At 36.3% G+C, this 18,168-nt stretch overlaps 1 protein-coding gene across 2 annotated transcripts in view; it reads right to left on the minus strand.

The window, feature by feature from the left end:
- LOC150105074 (Golgi-pH regulating cation channel) overlaps positions 1-18,168 on the minus strand; it is a 450,265-nt gene that overhangs the window by 186,302 nt on the left and 245,795 nt on the right. For both annotated transcript variants that reach the window (XM_090395474.1, XM_090395473.1), the window contains exon 13: positions 12,619-12,718. In XM_090395474.1, the coding sequence (XP_090251600.1) occupies positions 12,619-12,718 (100 nt within the window). The remainder of the gene's footprint in view (positions 1-12,618; positions 12,719-18,168) is intronic.

An 18,168-nucleotide genomic window follows, 5' to 3' on the forward strand; every position in this document is an offset into this window, starting at 1 on the left:
ACACTTGGATAAAGGATTAAATTAAATGTATTATAGTCTAACCAAGTGAAAAATAAACTTTCAAACATCTTTCTCTAAATCCAGAGTAATTTAATAATAAGGTGGCACACCTTTTGGCAACTCCTATAGGTAAGGATGACCTCTCCTATTGCTTCTGCCTTAGTATCTCCACTCTGGGCCTGGCTCCCACTGACAAGACGTCAATAAAGGTCGAAACTGGTATGAGTAATGGCCCTTCCCTTAATGCATAGCAGTATACATGTCCGCAAGGAGATGTGCTGTGCATTATGGGAGATACTGAAACAAGGAGCTGAGAGCTTCATCCATCTTTGCTGCGAGTTGCCTGGTGTTGTACTACCTTACCTCAGTCCTGAAGATATTTTCAGGCGCAAACTTTGTTTGCTCACACTTGGATAAAGGATTAAACTAAATTTATTATAATTCAAGAAAAACTGAGAGTTTGTAAACAAGAACCAAACCTTTGAGATTCAGTGGCAAACCCTAAAAAAACTTTGACTGATTCAGCCAGAGAGGTAATCTGCAAGGACAGAAAAATCAGAATCCCATGGTGGATTCAGGAAGTTCAAGAGGTAGTCAAGGAAAAGAAGAGAGCATATTGAAAGTTGGCTTTCGATATGCTTGTCAGCTTGTGCTCTTAGGCAATATAGAGAAAAATGTAAGAAAGCAAAGCATTGTGTAAAATTAGCTAAACAAAAGTCATGGGAAGACTTGGGTAAGAATATGGTAGGTGGTAAAATATTTTAGAGCATATTGAAAAACCACAGAAATGGAATAAAAAGTATCGTAAAAGGAATTAGTGATGATGAGGAAGACATGAAAACTGAGGATAAAGATATTCTTGATGTATGGAGTAATTATTTTGAGAAATTGCTAAATGAAAGAAGCAGTGAACAACATGGTGACAGAAAACACTCAACAGGAACGCCATTTGAAGAAGAAAAAGCTATCACAAACCTGAAATGTGAAAAGGCAGCTGGAGCAGTGATATTCAACCAGAAATGCTAAAATATGGAGGTATAAAAGTTTTATAGTGAATACACTGAAATTCAAAAAGTCTGGTCAGATGGTTGAGTTCCAGACTGGAGTAGAGTGATCATAGTACCTATACCTGTCTATTAAAAAAAACAGGAATAAAGCTGATTGTGAGAATTACAGAGTAATTTCTCTACTGATTGTTCCTGGTAAGATTCATGCAAGTATTCTTGAGAAATGGCTAAGAAAAATTATGGAGGAGAATCTTGGAGAAGAACAAGCTGGGTTCCGGCCAAACAGAGGTTGTCGAGATCAGATTTTCACTTTAAGACAAATAGTTGGCCTAAACCCAGCTTGTTCTCCTCCACAATTTTCTTTAGCCGTTTCTCAAGAATACTTGCATAAAGTATTCTTGAGAAACAAGAAAAGTATCATAGTCTATGTTATTGTCGACAGTGATGATTTCCCACTGGTTCAAGGATCTGTATTTAAGTTTTGAAGATCTGGAAAAGGTATATGACAAGGTGCCAAGAGAAAAACTGTTCAAAACGCTCCAGTTATATCGTGTCAATGGGACCATATATCAAGCAATACATAGTCTCTATTTGAATTATAAATTAGCAGTTAGAATTGAAGGAGATACAGGAAGATGGTTTGATATTAAGTCAGGTGTGTGACAAGGGTGTATATTATCTCAACTGTTATTCATATTTACAGGGTGGCTACAATTATAGAGGTGATGTTCATAGCCCTGTAGCAAAAAATATATTGGACGAAATTCAACCAAACTTGATGCAAGTACACTCTGGAACATAGGGTTTTGATTTACAGAAGATGAAAATAGTACAAAATTGTGCCATCAGGAGACATTTAGTGTTCTAAGCAAGTGGTTTGGGATTAAATAAAGGTAATGGCTAGAAGAGATACAACAAACAAATTTTCATTTTCGTATAACTTACAGATGTGGTTTAATATGTCCTTTCAGATGTTCTAAGAACTTCATTCTGTGAATGATATTTTTTACATCAGAACACGACAGATCTGCATTGATTTGCCTCACATGCTGCATTATTCTATCTTTCAAGATTGCTAAATCAGGAACATGTCCTTCATACACCACATGTTTCAGATGGTCCCACAACCAAAAATCACAGGGGTTGAGATCAGGCAAATGAGGTGGTCATGCTGTGGGAAATGCATGACTATTCACTCGATGTTCTGTGAAGTGTTTTTGTAATATTCGCTGTACCGGAAATCTAATGTGAGGTGATGCTTTATCCTGCATGAATGTGGTAGCGTCAAGGCATATTTGCTGCTGCAGTTGTGGAACAACAAAGTTGCACAGCATCTCTCGATACCTAACAGCAGAGGTAGTACAAGTCACTGGTCTTGTCAGGTGAAGTTCTTCAAAAACGTACAGGCCAATAATAAACAATGCAGTGAAACCACATTACACTGTGACTTTTGGTGAATGTAAAGGGGTCTGATGGAACACATGAGGATTATCTGAAGCCCAAATGTGGCAATTGTGTGAGTTAACACTACCGTTCAGAAAATATTGTGCCTCATCACTCCACCAGATCTTCCATGGCTTTGCATCATCATCCACTTCCATTTGAGCTAAGAACGTTAGGGCAAACTGCAGTCGAGTTTCCGCATCACCATGAGGGAAAGCTTGAGTATGGGAGATCTCATAGGGAAAAAAACCCCAGCATTTGATGCAGGAATTTTCCATACAGTTGAGTATGGCATGCCCAGTTGTCCTGATATTGCTCAAGCACTGTTGGACCCTTGTGCATTATTCATTCTATGTTCCATGATGGCATTTGCAACTTCATCAACTTGTTGAGGAATAATCCATTTGCACCATTGTCCTGGCCTCACTGCTAAAGATCTGCTAGTTTCAGAGCCTGCCACTGGGTAGAGCCTATGCTGAGAAGTTCTTCTTGGTGACGGGGTGAGCCTGTCACCGAGTGGAACAACGCTGAGATGGGCGATCTTTCGGGATCGCCTAATTTTTAGAGCCCGCCTCACCTATACGTTGGTCGAAACCAGTCCGGGTAGTGACCCTTTTCTCATAATGTAGAACAGTAATACATCTCCTAGGAGCTGTGTTTTACATTATGAGAAAATACTAAAGACAGTGATTGGAGCTTTCTCCACCTTTACTACAAGTTGCCCTAGCATTGCACTACCAGGTGTTGGCTTATGCTTGGTCTCACCGAACTCTATATAGTTTTCTATATTCGGCATGAAACTCTTAGATTAGATTTATTATTATTATTCATGGCCAAAACTGTACTTTTTTTCAATATTTAAAGACAAATTTTAATACTTTATAATAAAACAACGTATAAGAATGCATAACATAGATAAGAATAAAACATCACAAAAAGTACCATGGATCTGTCAGATGTTGGTGGAGAGACTACGAGAACTTAAGCTTACAGATAAGTTTTGATATTAATTTCATGATATTTTTGATAATTACTGGTTGTAGTATCCTCGTGTATAATTGTGTGGTTGATTTTTTGGATATATTTATACAATGTACAATGCATAAATAGTATTATTCATGACAGTGATGGGAACAAGAACAATGGCAGCCAAAACACCGTTATACAAGGGATTTGACATAGAGGATTCTGTAGTTGTAGTGTGTGTGTGTGTGTGTGTGTGTGCACACTATGTATTCCTTGCCAAGAAAAAAAGGATACTGACGGTAGAGAGAACATGTAGATGTTTTACAAGCCAGAACTTGTCAAAAGCAAGAAAATAAAGTAGTGGAAGTTAACGCTGAAAGTTGTGAAACTGAAAGTGTCATAGTAAATGGAGTTCTGGGTTTCGATAGTGGAAGAAATGTGAAAAGAGTATAAATGAGAAAGTAGCAGTAAAATAGCATATGTGAAAGTTAAACTTACTGACTGTAAGATAAACAATGTGATAGTATTGAGGATGAAAGTACAAATGACCTGCTAGATATAGCAATGAGCAGTGAGAAAGTAATTCAGGATATGAAAGTGGAGCTGGTGAGGACAAGGCAATTATGGAGTGAAACAAGGAGAATAACAAGTATGTATGGAAGGGAGATGAAGGCTGGAATAAAAGATAGTGTGAAAGAAGAGTCCACTGATTTGAGAATAAACACATATGGGAGTTCAATTATTAGAGATATGGTAAAGGAGAAGGTGCATAAAGTTTGCACCTTTCAGGGAGAAGACTGAGCAGTGATTGAAGCACAAATATTCTGGATGGCAACAAGGAGAATGTAAGGATGGATATCGAAGGTTGCTAAGGAGAGTAATAGATAACAGTGTAGTATGAAAGGCAGTCAGTGTATTGCTCAGGTATGATAGTGATGAAATGAGATGGTGAGCAAGGATTATGAATGCTATGCTAGGCTGTGATGTGGAAGAGAAAGGAATTCATTTTGTGAATGTGTATGGGATGAATTTGAGGGATGGATGGAGTGATATAAAAGAGATGGGCTACGTTTAAATGGATTTGGTGTGAGTAAGCTGGAGAAATTGTTGCAGCAAGAAAGAGAGAGAGAGAGAGAGAGAGAAATGACTAAAGTGAATGGAAGATCTGATGAAGCAAGTGATACATGGAACAGCAGTAAATAGAGTAGGAGAGCTTGTGAATACACAGGTGAATGATTTGAGCCAAACAGAAGACACAAAAGACAACAGGGAAACGGTACAGGAGTAGATGTATGTGTGTACAAGAAAAGATTGGGATGACCAGGGACATGGGGGAAACAAATATATCTGAGGAGAGGTGTAAGATCAGTGATGATAGAGATGAGTGTGTGTGTGTGTGGGGGGGGTAATGGTGTAGTAATATCTGAGGATTAGTGTTAGGTAGGCTTGTTATAGAACCAGAAATAAGCTAGTATGTATGTTTAAAATGTTCGAAGTATTCAAAATAAAAGAAATGAAATTGTAGCATTAATAGGGTATATTGCCGAAAATGAGGAAAACATTCTGACAAGAACAGAGCTAGATGGACATGATGTTTTTCATACAGATAAGCAAGACAGAAGGGGGGGGGAAGAAGTGCTGCAAATGGTAGCAGAGGACTTATCTCCATTTAAGGTAGAGATAAAAAGGGCAAACAGTGACAGTGGTTTTGAAGCAGTAGTGTGAAGTGGAGGTAAACAGAATGAAATATCTAGTTGGATGTTATATAGACTTGGTAACCTGGTAGGAAGTGAGAAAGAAATGTATAGGCAAATCGGTCTAGCTAATAAGAAAAGAGTGATTGTTACAGGTCATTTTAATTATTGTAATATAGACTGGAATGAACTGGGAACAAAAATAATGAATTTTTTGATATTTTGAGAGACAAATTTCTTACACAGTATATAATGGCAGTATACAGGGATCAAGGGTCTTGGATTTGATTATCTCATCAGAGGATGGCATTGTAAATGAGATGGTGAATCTCCCTCCAGTTTCTGAGAGTGACTATGAAGTGATTACTTGGGTGGTGGTCAGGCATGTAAGGACTTCAGTGAGAAAGGGACATATGTGGAACTATAAGGCTGGTAATTCTGAAAAGCTCAGTAGACAGCTTGCAGTTGTATCATGGAATGAAGAATTGGAAGGAAGGGAGATCAATGCTCCTTGAGAACTGTTCAAGAACTGTCTAGCAGAGCCATTGTCAGAATGTATTCTGAACGTTAAGAGGTCAAACAAGGTGGGTGTGAAATGGATGAATGAAGAGGTGAAGCATACAATTTAGATAAAGAAGGCATTATGGAAGCAGAATAAGATGAATGGTGATAATATGCGGTTGTATGGGGAGTACAAAAAGCAAGCAAGAGAGGTAAGGATAGCAAAAGTGCAGTATAAGCAGCAGTTAGCCAATGAGACCAAGAGGATCTTGAATTTTGAAGTTTTTTCAATATGTGGGCAGCAGAAAAAAGAATGATTATGGAATGATAATAATGGTTAGAGAGAGAGAGAGAGAATGGTACAATGCAGTAGAGATGTTAAATGAGCAGTTCATAAAAATATTTCATACTTATGAAAGTAACATAATGCAGAACTCGAGAGCAGTGGATAACACTGATGGCGAGTGTGCACGGGGTATATGAAGAGTTGAGTAAACCTGACATCATAAATAATAGGACTTGAGGTATGATACACGGTGTTATACCTCAACGTAATGTTCCAAGGAATTAACAACAGCTTTAACTTACCTCTTTAACTTGAGTCTTACATTTACCCAAGTTCAAAAGGAGTGGAAAGAGGGCAGAATTGTTCTGCTTAATAAATGGTGTGATGAGACTAAGATGCTTTAAATTATTACCAGTCTGTCTGGAGTTGTGGTAAAGGTGTTAGAGAGGGCAGTGAGACCCAAGATTCAGAACCAGGTTGATGACAGCAACATTCTCTTTGATGGGCAACATGAGTTTTCTAATGGAAGATCATGTTTCAGCAATCTAATTAATACAGCAAGGTTACAGGTGTAGTGGACAAAGGTCAGGCATACATGGTGGTACATTTGGATTTTGATAAGGCTTTTATAAAGTTACCACTTGGTAATTAAACTGCAACAGATGGGGCTGGACAGCAGATTAGTACACTGGATTGAAGACTGGCTGTCTTATAAGTATCAGCAAGTTGTGTATGGGTGTGGAGCAATATCTCAGGAGAGGATGAGGAGAAGGATCTCCAGTGACGTGTCCCAAGGGTCTGTTTTGAGTCTACTGCTGTTTAATTTGTATATAAATGCTATTTGGAAGTGCCTGAATGGTGATATACAGCTGTCTACAGATGACACAAAGTTGGGAAGAACTGCGAAGTGCAATGGATGTTGTATCCCTACAAATAAACTTGAATAAACTTTCTGAATTGGCAAATGAATGGGACTACCAGTTCAACATAGAAAAGTATAAAGTTTTAATGTTTGGGAAGCACGGATGGGATGAAGAGCATAAGATTAGTCGGGGATATCTTAGAGGTGATGGAAGAGATAAGGGATCTGGGGTGTTGGTGGATAAGGACCTGAAATTTTCTGGACATTTTGTTAAAATTGTAAGGACAGCATAGCATATTATGGGAATGATGCAGAGCACACTGACATGTAGGAGTAAGAATATTATGATTCTGCTGAATAATACTGTGATCAGACTGCATATGGATTATTTTGTGCAGATTTCTTAACCAGGTTTTCACAAGGATGAAGGGATGTTGGAACAAGTTCAGAGTTGACAACTATGGTGGTTTCTGGTCTCTGGAATGTAGAATATGAAGGAAGATAGAAGTAATGAAAATTGCATGCAGAGTCCAGTCTATACTAGACTCTGAAATCTCTGCAATTTTCAGTACAGTACAGTACAGAAGTACAAGGGATAGTATATGATAGTACAGAAGTATAAGGGATACTATGTGATAGCATAGAAGTACAAGGAAGGTCGTGATAAGTTGCTAAGGGATTATTACCAGATTAATGTGGATTCAAATTTTTCATAGAATGCAAGAGGACAAATAGAGGCCATTCCTAGAAGTTGTAAAAGGAGGGTGTGAGCAAGGGAATGAAGAGTAGGTTTCTTGATTAGAGAGAGTTATGAATGGTTGCAGCCTGGAAGTGTGGTGAATATGGAGACCATAAATAGATTCATGATAAGCTGTACAATGAGCTGTACAGATGATGCAAGACTTTCCCACAACGTTTAGTTTATGCTACAATAGATCTTTATGCTACAATAGTGGCATAAACCATTCCAGGGAATAGTTTTTGGGAAGGTTCCAATGCTATTATAAAAGGATAAGTTCATAAATAATAAGAACAGAAAGAACAATAAAAAACAGTATAAATTTTTTGGAATATCATGATTTGTTATATCACTCATATTCTTCTCTTTTTTATCATCATCAAATTAAGGTTGATTTATACCCTCAAGGGGTGTACAGGATATGATAGTACTACTTGAAACATTTACATCATTACTAACTTAATTAAGTTAGTTAATTAATTAATTAGGTAAATTAATTTTCCTCCAAATCAGTCTGTTACCTGTCAAGACACTCCAATATTATCAGATCTTATATTTCTATTGTCTAAGGCACTTTGTACCATATCAATTCCACCTATATCTTGGTCTTCCTATGAGTCGTTTTCCTGCCAACCTGCAGAGAACACTTGTTTTGCTAATCTTTCCTCGCCCATTCTATTTAAGTGACCATACCAATTGAGATTAGCTCTGCTAACACATTCATGGATGCTGACAATGTCAAGTTCATTCCTAATATCCTCGTTTTTAATATGATATTGCCACTGATGCCATCTGTTCACGCCTCTAATCTTTCTCAGGATTCTCAAATCTGCGGTCTCTAGTCTTTGGCCAAGTGATTTACTTCTGACCCAGCTCTCAGATCCATAAGTTAAAACTGGCTTGAATACTGTCTTGTATACAGCTAATTTAGAGTTTTGGCTAATTTCTCTCTTATTCCATATCAATTTATTCAGTTGACTTTCTACCATACCAGCTTTGTTGATTCTCTGTTGTCTATTTCCATATTTAATTTACCATCCTCACCAAAAATCATGCCTAAGCAGCTGAAATGTTTTACTTGTTCTATAGGTTCTCCGTTCACAATGCAGTTGATATTTTAATGTTTCTACTTATTTTCATTGTCTTTGCCTTTTTATTTCTGAATCATCATACTATATCTATTACAACAGTTATTCAATTTAGTCAGGGAATCTTGCAGGCTTGTAGTGGATTTATTTAGAAGTATAACATCATCTGCATAAAGCAAAGAGCTGAGATTAACATCTCCAATAATACCACTTTCCTTCATAACATGATCCATAAGGATAATGAATAACAGAAGGGATAATGTACATCTTTGTCTAACACCAGATTTAACATTAACAAACCTTCCTGTACTTCCTTCAATTCTGACTGCTAACTTACAACTCAAATAAAGAAAAAAGTATTACTTGATATAATTTCCCATTAACACCATATAACTGTAGTGTTTTGAATAGCTTCTCTCTTGAACCCTATTATATGCCTTTTCCAGATCTACAAAACTTAAATACAGATCTTTGTTATATTCCCATGATTTCTCAACTATCTGTTGTAAAGTGAAAATCTGATCCTGAGAGACTCCATTTGGCCTGAATCTGGCTTGTTCTTCATTAAGCTTTCCTTCCACTGTCCTTCTCATCCTTTTCTCAAGTATACTTGCATAAATCTTACCAGAAACGATCAGTAATGAAATACCTCTGTAATTCTCATATTCAGTTTTATTTCCCTTTTTATATATGGTATTATGAGAGCTCTACTCCAATCATCTGGAATTCATCCCTCTGCCAAGGCCTTCTGAACTATGCAGTGCAGCCACTGTAAGACTTCTATACCTCCATACGTGAGCATTTCTGGTCGAATATCATCTACTTCTGCTGCCTTTCCACATTTCAGGCTTTTGATGGCTCTTTCTACTTCAAATATGGATATGTATTCTTGGTCATGCCTGGTCAGTGTTTTTTACCACTGTGCTGTCATCACTGCTTGTTTTATTTAGCAACTTTTCGAAGTAATTACTCCATACTTCAAGGATATCTTTTTCTCCTGTTTTCATGTCACCTTTATCATCTCTAATTCCTTTTACAGCACTCTTTCCTCCATTTCTGAGGAAATGGAGGAAAGACCTCCAAAATATCTTGCCACCTTCTTGATATTTATTTTCTGTTCTTACCAAAGCCATCCCATGACTTTTGTTCAGTCAGTTTTACACAGTCTTTAGCTTTCTTACATTTGTCTCTGTATTCTCTAAGAGAACGGACTTATTTGCCAGGAAATTTTGATATGGTTTCTTCTTTTCCTTCACTGCCTCTTTAACTTCCTGTGCATGGAGTTCTGATTTTTCTATCCTTGTAGACAACCTCACATGTGCTTCTCTGGCTGAATAAATCAGTGTTTTCTTCAGGGTTTGCCACTGAATCTTCAAGGTTTGGTTCCTGTTCTCAAACTTTCATTTTTTGTTGAATAATATTTGTGTATTTTAGTCTACAGTTCACATCTGAGAGCTGCTCAACTTTGATTCGCTTTAAAACTTTCATACATGTGATTATTTTCAATATGAAATTCAATTTTATTCTGCTCAAGACTAAATGGTGATCACTTCCAATTTCAATTCCTCTGTACACTCTGGTGTCCTGTACCAATGAGAAAACATCACTGTCAATAATAGCATAGTCAATGAGACTTTTCTTATTCCTTGCCTCTTCTCTCCATGTGAATTTGTGCACATTTTTATGTTGGAACATTGTGTTTTAGTAATAACCAGTCCATGTCCTTAGCAGAAATCCAACAGGTATTTGCCATTATTATTAGTTTTACTCTTTTCTTCAAATTTTCCCAAATATTTTTGTATGTCTGACAATCATATCCCACTCTCTGCTATTTAAATCCCCAACAGGGACCAACTTTTCCTTTTTCATTGTGTGAGTTGCTTTCTCTAAAGCATCAAAAAATTCCTCCACTTCTACCTTAGTAGAACCTTCTGTGGGACCATAGGCACAAATAAGTCTTATTGTCCAGTTCCCCATTCTCATATTTTCCCACATCACTCTACTTGAGACTGCCTGCCCTTCAAGAAGATTAGCCTCGCCTCTTATTTAGTGTTGAATGCTACGGTTACTCCTTCTTTTCCTTGATTGTCATTGCCTGAATATAACATTTTGTATTTATTGCTCAGAAAGATCTCTCCAGTTTTTGCCTTTTTTGTTTCAGCTACCACTATTATGTCGATCTGGTACTTATCCATTTCCTCAGCTATCTCCATTTCTTTGCCATTCAGGCTTCTTATGTTGATAGTACCTATCTTGAACTCTGGTGATGTTGAGTTGGGTTGGGTTTTAGGTTTTATTTCAGTAGCTGATTTTTTGCTGTTTGTCCTGGTTCCCTGCTGAAAACAATGGGGGCTTGTGTAACCATGCAACTCCCCATGTTGTACCATCATTGAAATTTTGGTTTAAGCCAAGAAGAATACAATAAAGTCACAAGTCCTGGTTGGTTCTCTGCATTTCTCTAAAGGCTATGTGGAGGTCTCTTCTCGGTTATATAGCTTTGACCCTTAAGCACCCCTCTCTTTTTCTTAAAGTTAAAAAAAAAATTGTATTTATTTTTTATCTAAGAAAAATTTTCTATTTTGTCATGTCTGCAACTACTTGCCAGCTGTCAAAATCTACTCACCACAGGTAAGAGGGAAAGCATATTTAATGAGCTCTGCATGTGCGTGTGTGCATTATCTGTGTGTCCATTACACACAGGTAATGGACAAAAATTGGAAACACTAAGCTATCAGGTCTCATTATTGTTAGTTGCAATGAGCATCTGTGATGCACCAAACACAGATGCAGTTGATATGCAAATATATTCCAGACATTCCTAGGGGTGTGTATAAAGGCCCTGCTGCCATTTATTGCATGTTAGAATGGAATCCAGAGAGGACCTCAATGACTTTGAAAGGGATGTGATTGTTGGAGCCAGGCTGGCAGGTGCATGTGTGACTAGAACAGCTGAAATTGCACATGTTAGTAGAGGAACAGTTTCTGAGGTTATGTCAGCATGGCAGCCGACAGGACAAACATCGTCAGTGAAATGTAATAGTGGACAAAAGTGCTTACTGCAAGAGAGGGATGTTTGAGCATTAGCATGCTGTACCACGAAAAATAGGTGGGCTACTGCTGACCATTTGTGTGAAAAATTCAACACTGATCGTGAGAATCCCATTTTAACAAAAACTCTGTGCCGAGAATTACACAGCATTGCATATCATGGTCCAGTTGCCTTTTACAAGCCTTTGATCACTCTCCCATCAATGCAGGTCATTTCATCCAATGATGCAAAGATCACAGGAAGTGAACTACACAATAGTGGAGGGATGTCAGATGAATCCATTTTCACACTTTTTGCTGCAAACGGATGAATATGTGTGTGGCATCAGTCAAAGGAAACTTACCAGCCAGAATGCGTGTTTCCAACTGTTAACAATTTTGATGGGTCTATAATAGTCTGGGGTGAATTCTTATGACATGGTTTGGACCCACTTCTTGTATTGGAAGTGAAAGATAATGTACAGCATCCACTTTGCCTTCCAATAACATTTTCTCCTACACAGCCAATGTGGTCACCTGGTTTGTGGAGCATGATGGTAAGGTCTGCCTGCCATAGCCATCTCAATTGCCAGACGTAAATCCTAAAGAAGATTTATGGGACATTTTGGAGCAAGCTCTCAGACAACATTTCTCACCTCCAAAGAAAAAAGGCAAATTGATCCAGTTTCTGTCAGGCGAATGGTGTAAAATTCTTCCTTTTGAGTTCCAGGCACTGACAGTCTCTCCCTCGAAGAATACAGGTTGTAATAGACGCACAAAGCAAACCAACACAATATTAATCAACACATGTCACTGTTTCCATTTTTTTGGCCATTACCTGTGTGTGTGTGTGTGTGTGTGTGTGTGTGTGTGTGTGTGTGTGTGTGTGTGTGTGTGTGTGTAATTGTAACTATGTTTTTGTCTAATTATGCATTCTGAAGCATCTTCCCAATCCATTCAGTACTAAGCAATATGCATACAAACTTAAATAAGTCTATAACTTACTTTACAATTCCAAAACCAAGGCTGACAATGATCACCAACATCCTAGCTAATGTTCGTTTCATACAAGATAAGATCTCAGCAAATAACACAGCTCCTTGTACTTTAATGAAATAAATTACAAGAACAAATTAATTTTATAAAGAATAAATACAACATTAAACTAATCATTATATGGTAACATCCATGCTAATATGCTAAATGAATAGAACATGTGATTTCTGTTTCTTTGTTAATATATAGCATTCTGTTAAAAACAACAACAACAAAAAAGTCACATTACTGATTGACATCACTCGTATCTCTGAAAGTGAAAACTGATTTTTTTTAAATATATAAATGTGGATTTGAATGGGAAGCAAAAATGCATTTGCGAAATGGAACACATTCCAATTAACTTGGAAATAATACATGCATTAATTAATACTACATTTTCAGATATTTTAAATATTCACATGTAATTCAAGTCATCAGGAAAAATCTATATATCAGAAAAGTTCCAATTAAACCCCATAGAAGCAATACCATCCATTAAAATAACCATTTCTGTAGTCTCTGCAAACAAATTCAATATAGTGAGAGTAATACTCATTTCCCAATTGAGAAGAACTATGATGCACAATCTTGTGCAAAAAAATGATTTGAGAGATGTGAACAGATATATTATTATTAGTAGTAGTAGTACAGGCAACTCCAAGGAGTCCTTAGACTCATCGAGGGAGGCCCTAACATCATGTCAAGAACAACTATTCAACATTCACACAGTATCTATCATACTTCGCCTTGAACTCATTTACAGTTATGGCGCCCACAACAGACTCTGGCAGCTTATTCCACTCATTCACCACCCTCCAATATTATAAATGGTAGCCTGTGATGCTGTGTACTAATGGATGTGATAAGTTCTACAAAATAAGAAGGAATCCTCGAATTCTTCTTGAAACATTACAGAGAATTCAGTAGACTGAAAGCAGTTGTAGAGATGCATTTGTTTGATAAATGTTTCAGTTTTTCTGGAGATATTTTTAGCATAAGAAATAATGCCAATTCCAGTATAGTCACAGTTTCATTTTTTTTTATTACTTTTTTAGACTCTTAAAACGTTTTCAGCTGAAGGAGTAACTGCTACCCTTCCAGTTGGCAGTGTCTCAATGTTTCCAGCCCTCACAAACAGTTTCATCACTGAATACATAATACAATTTGGATTCATATTATGCATATGTGTTCAGTATCTAAGAAGATACCTACTAAACAAGAAGAAATACAGAAAAGTGAGAAGATATCTCAGAATTCCATGTAAAAGTCTCCTCCCAGTTATCTAGGTACGACCCTCATGTGGTTCATATTTAACACAATACATAAACATGGAAAGAAATACAGAAAAACGTCCCTTATTACTTCTGATAATAATATCACAATCACAAAGAAAATGAAATAAATAAATTAATTAAATGATGCAGACTGCAGATTAAAAACATACAAATATAATTGGGAGAGGAATAAAAGAGTTTGAAAACAGAAATCCAACTAAAGAGACTAAATGGCAATATCTGAAGTAAATACTGACACTCAGCCAAAGAAGCTTATGGTGAAGTTGACAGGAATAATAGAAAAATAACTCTATGGTGGACTAAAGAAATATCTAGAAGCAGTCCATGAAAACATCAAAAGCACCTGTCTATATTTAAGAGCATATGTTAATAAATTAGCATATGCACTTATGAATAATGGAAAAAGCAAAGTTATGTAGCAAAGCAACTAAACAAAACTCACAGAAAAATATAGGAGAAATATCAACATGGCAAGATTTTTTTTGGAAACTAATTAAAAATAGCTTTGATAGAAATGGAAAAATTCTCCATACTGTGATTGTAGTCAATTTAGTCCAGACTATTAACCATATCATTAGTGAGTGCCCCGTGTTCTCTTATCCTGGAACTTATATAAGCTTTTTCATGTTAAACCTTAAACTTTATTGTAGATTTGGAATCTGATTGTTAAACTGTGAAACATTTTTCTTTGTTTTATGTAATAGTTCCATCTGTTTACTCTCTTATCACTTTCTCTATATATACATCATTTGCTAAATAAATAACAAACAAATCCTTTGTAACCAAGCAAAAAATCTATCACTACCTCTGATCCAAATGTCAGCAGATGTCTTTCATTGCCCAGTGAAATACCACCACGTTTACCAGAGTGTGAAGTAGCTATTGCTGTTTTTCGTCTCCAGAATATGTCATTCTATTTCAACATGTATTTGGAATAAACTATGTCATGTGTTTGCTGGGCATTTCATTACTTACAGCAGAACAAATTCTTCTTTTTTTGCAATACTTCCCCCACCACCACCACCACACACTCATCAACAATGGGAAATGAATTTTGATATTTATAATTAATGGGTTAAAATATGATTTATGAAAAGTAAGAAATATGGTCTTGAAAACAAGCAAATAAGGCATACAAATTTTACACTTTATTACAGAAATTCTACTGTTCATTTATGTGACTTTTATATTTAGAAAGATGCATTCTCTCAGATGAATCTTTGACTCTATGAGGTCTTGGGTAGTAATAATAATTCTTGGAGATACCAACTTTTTGGTGAGCTGCAAACCATCCATGTTATGTAATATTCACAGGGGAAGATAAAAATTTCTTTGTCTATTCTTATTATGAGAAATTCTGTCCCATCCTTTTAGGTCACACTGTGATCTTAAAGTTAACTGCAAGTATTAATGGAGGCAATTCAAGGGAGTGGTGGACAACTCAAGGTGATTAACTGTTAAAATGAGAAGGCTAACCACCTGGGTAGATTTTCATTTCAGTTGGTCTCTTGGTTGTTCAGCTGCATGAGACTGGGGAAAAGATAGCTTTTGGCTACATGATATCAAGGAGCAAATTTTGCAAAATTCCATGAAAATTTTGCAAAAATTGTGAGGACAAAGCAGATTATAGGCATAATGCCAAGAAAACCCAAGTTGTAGAAGTAAGAATGTTATGATTCCACTTAACAAAGCTTTGATCAGACTGCATACGGATTAATGTGCACAGATTTGGTTGCCTGGTTTTCAAAAGGACTATGAATTGTTGGAGAGGGTTCAGAGATGATTGACTAAGTCTGTTTCTGGTCTCTGGAATGTAGAGTCTAGTGGATAGAAACAAGGGGGTAGGCATGATCAGGACATATCAGACTATAAGAATGTCTGGAGATAGTGAGAAAACAAAAGGCCATACCTCAAAACTGTATAAGGATCGTGTGAGGAGTAGATTTTTTTGCATGGAGAGTGGTGGGTGATTTGGAATGCACTGCCTGAGAGTACAGGGACAGTTAAGTCAAGGTATGATGAGCTGTGCATGTGAGAGTGGGATCTCCTGCGATGAGTCCCTTGACTTCATGGAAGTCTGATGTTGATGATAATATTAGCACCTGTGTGTATCTGTGTAGTACTCATTTAGTTTCTTTCATGTAATTTTCAATTCATTAGTGATGTAATGACATATTATTGTGATGAATGGATCGTGAGTGCAGAGATTTGTCTTCTGAGAATGTACTTTAATTTCTCCTTTCTTTTATCATACATTTTCAGGATTCTGTGTTTCTAGTGTTTGCATGGCAAATTATATCCTTGGGTTACCAAACTCATTAAAACTTTTAAAACAACTTCCACTAACAAATAGCATTGAGGAAATCCTTAACTTTTCATGGGACAAACTACCACATTTTGATGAAGCAAAATAAGCTATGTTTTGTTGCTTAGTTTGTGTACTGTTTAAAAGTGATAGTTTTAACCTGTGATATGTTTTAATAAGTTACTTGTAGAGCTGCCATTATATGTAAGAATTTTGTCACCATTTGACACTATCCTTTTTTATCCAAGATATTTTTAAAAGACTGGTCTTCTTCTAAGTAACCATACTTCTTCATTATTTACAAAATAACTTCTCAAAAAAAAAAATAATAATTACTGGATTTCTTTTATGTTTATTAATGAAAAAGAATAATAAAAATTAAGCAATATTTATATAACAACAGAGCACACTTAAAATATCAACAAGATCAAGGAGTATGATGAATTCAAACAGGTTTGAATAACCATTTTAATCACTGACCTCCCACCTCTAGACCACCAATCCCATATATGAAAAGAACATGCTGCACAGACAAAGAAAATAAATGGTTCTAGAGAATGGTTTATTTTCTATCTATTAACAGCACATTCTCTAACTGAGAGAGAACATCTAACTGTACATTTGGAAATATTTATTTTTCATATGTCTCCTATCAAATATGAATTCTTCTAACTTAATATACCTAACAAACAGTATTTGAAAGGCCCATGGGAAATCATTTCAATTCAATAAACCACGTTTTTTTTTTTTTTTTTTTTTTTTTTTTTTTTTTTTTTTTTTGAATTCTCTGACATAGTTAAAATATAGCACAAAAAATTTCTTGAGACTATAGTATAATACACATACAAAATTTATCAATCTTGTTAATTCCCCCACTTAGTACTAAGCTCGCTAGAACAAGTGCAGCTGCTGCTCAACATCCTTTCACAGTCCACCTTGAAACAAACAGAACAAGTTTCTTTTCCTCTTCCTTCATCCCTGCAACTGCTATATTGTGGAACAGTCTTCCCCTTGTTGTGTTTCCCAAGGAATACAATATGCAGTATTTTTCAAATGAAATGTAAACAAGTTCCTCCTTTCCCAACCCAGTACCCATATATGGCAGTACTACCGTACTATAGGTTGATCAACCAATCTCTCGTGTATGGGCTCAACATCAAAAAATAAAAAGAAAAAGAAATGTTGCACTACAATATGCTGAGCGATTCATTGTTCATAAAGAATAGATCCTGTTTTATATATATAATTATGAGGAGGGGAAGTGAAAAGTTCTGACAAACACCTAGAATATAAATGATATTAATTAAAGCAACTGATATAATCACAAGAAAGAAAATATCTTAAAACCCTTTAACCTCCATGTTTTGAAGAAAATCGAAGACACAGAGGTGCAGAGAGTCATCAAGTTCATCCTGCTGCAAGAAAAATACACAACTGAAATTCAACAAACTTTGTGTAAGACTTCAGGGGATTGTGCCAAGCATATCTATCCAACAGTTGCAGGATGTGTAGGCAAGTTTAAAACTGGGCATTATCCATCAATATCTGGATATGAAGAAGCTCTTAGTGAAGTGGGTCCCCAAATGTTTGTTTGCTAAACAAAAGAGAGAACGTGTGCTGTCATCTCAAGGATTTTGGTTCATTTTGAGAAATCAGGTGCAAATTTTTTGGCTAATATTGTGACTGTTGACGAAACATGGCTTCATCACTATGCCATAGAGAACATACGACAGTCAATGGAGTGGAGACACAAAGGTTCTTCATGGCAAAAGAAGTTCTGAACCCAAAAAGTCAGCAGGGAAGGTTCTTGCCATTGTCTTTTGGGATATAGAAGGCGTAATCTTTACCAAGTACCTCAGAAAAGGTGAAAGTGTTAACAGTAGCAGTTTATTCAACAGCTATAAAGGAACTGAAGGA

Source organism: Typopeltis vanoorti, chromosome 7 (genome assembly GCF_054136105.1).
Source record: "Typopeltis vanoorti isolate ZY-2024b chromosome 7, IOZ_Tvanoo_1.0, whole genome shotgun sequence".
NCBI lineage: Eukaryota > Metazoa > Arthropoda > Arachnida > Uropygi > Thelyphonidae > Typopeltis > Typopeltis vanoorti.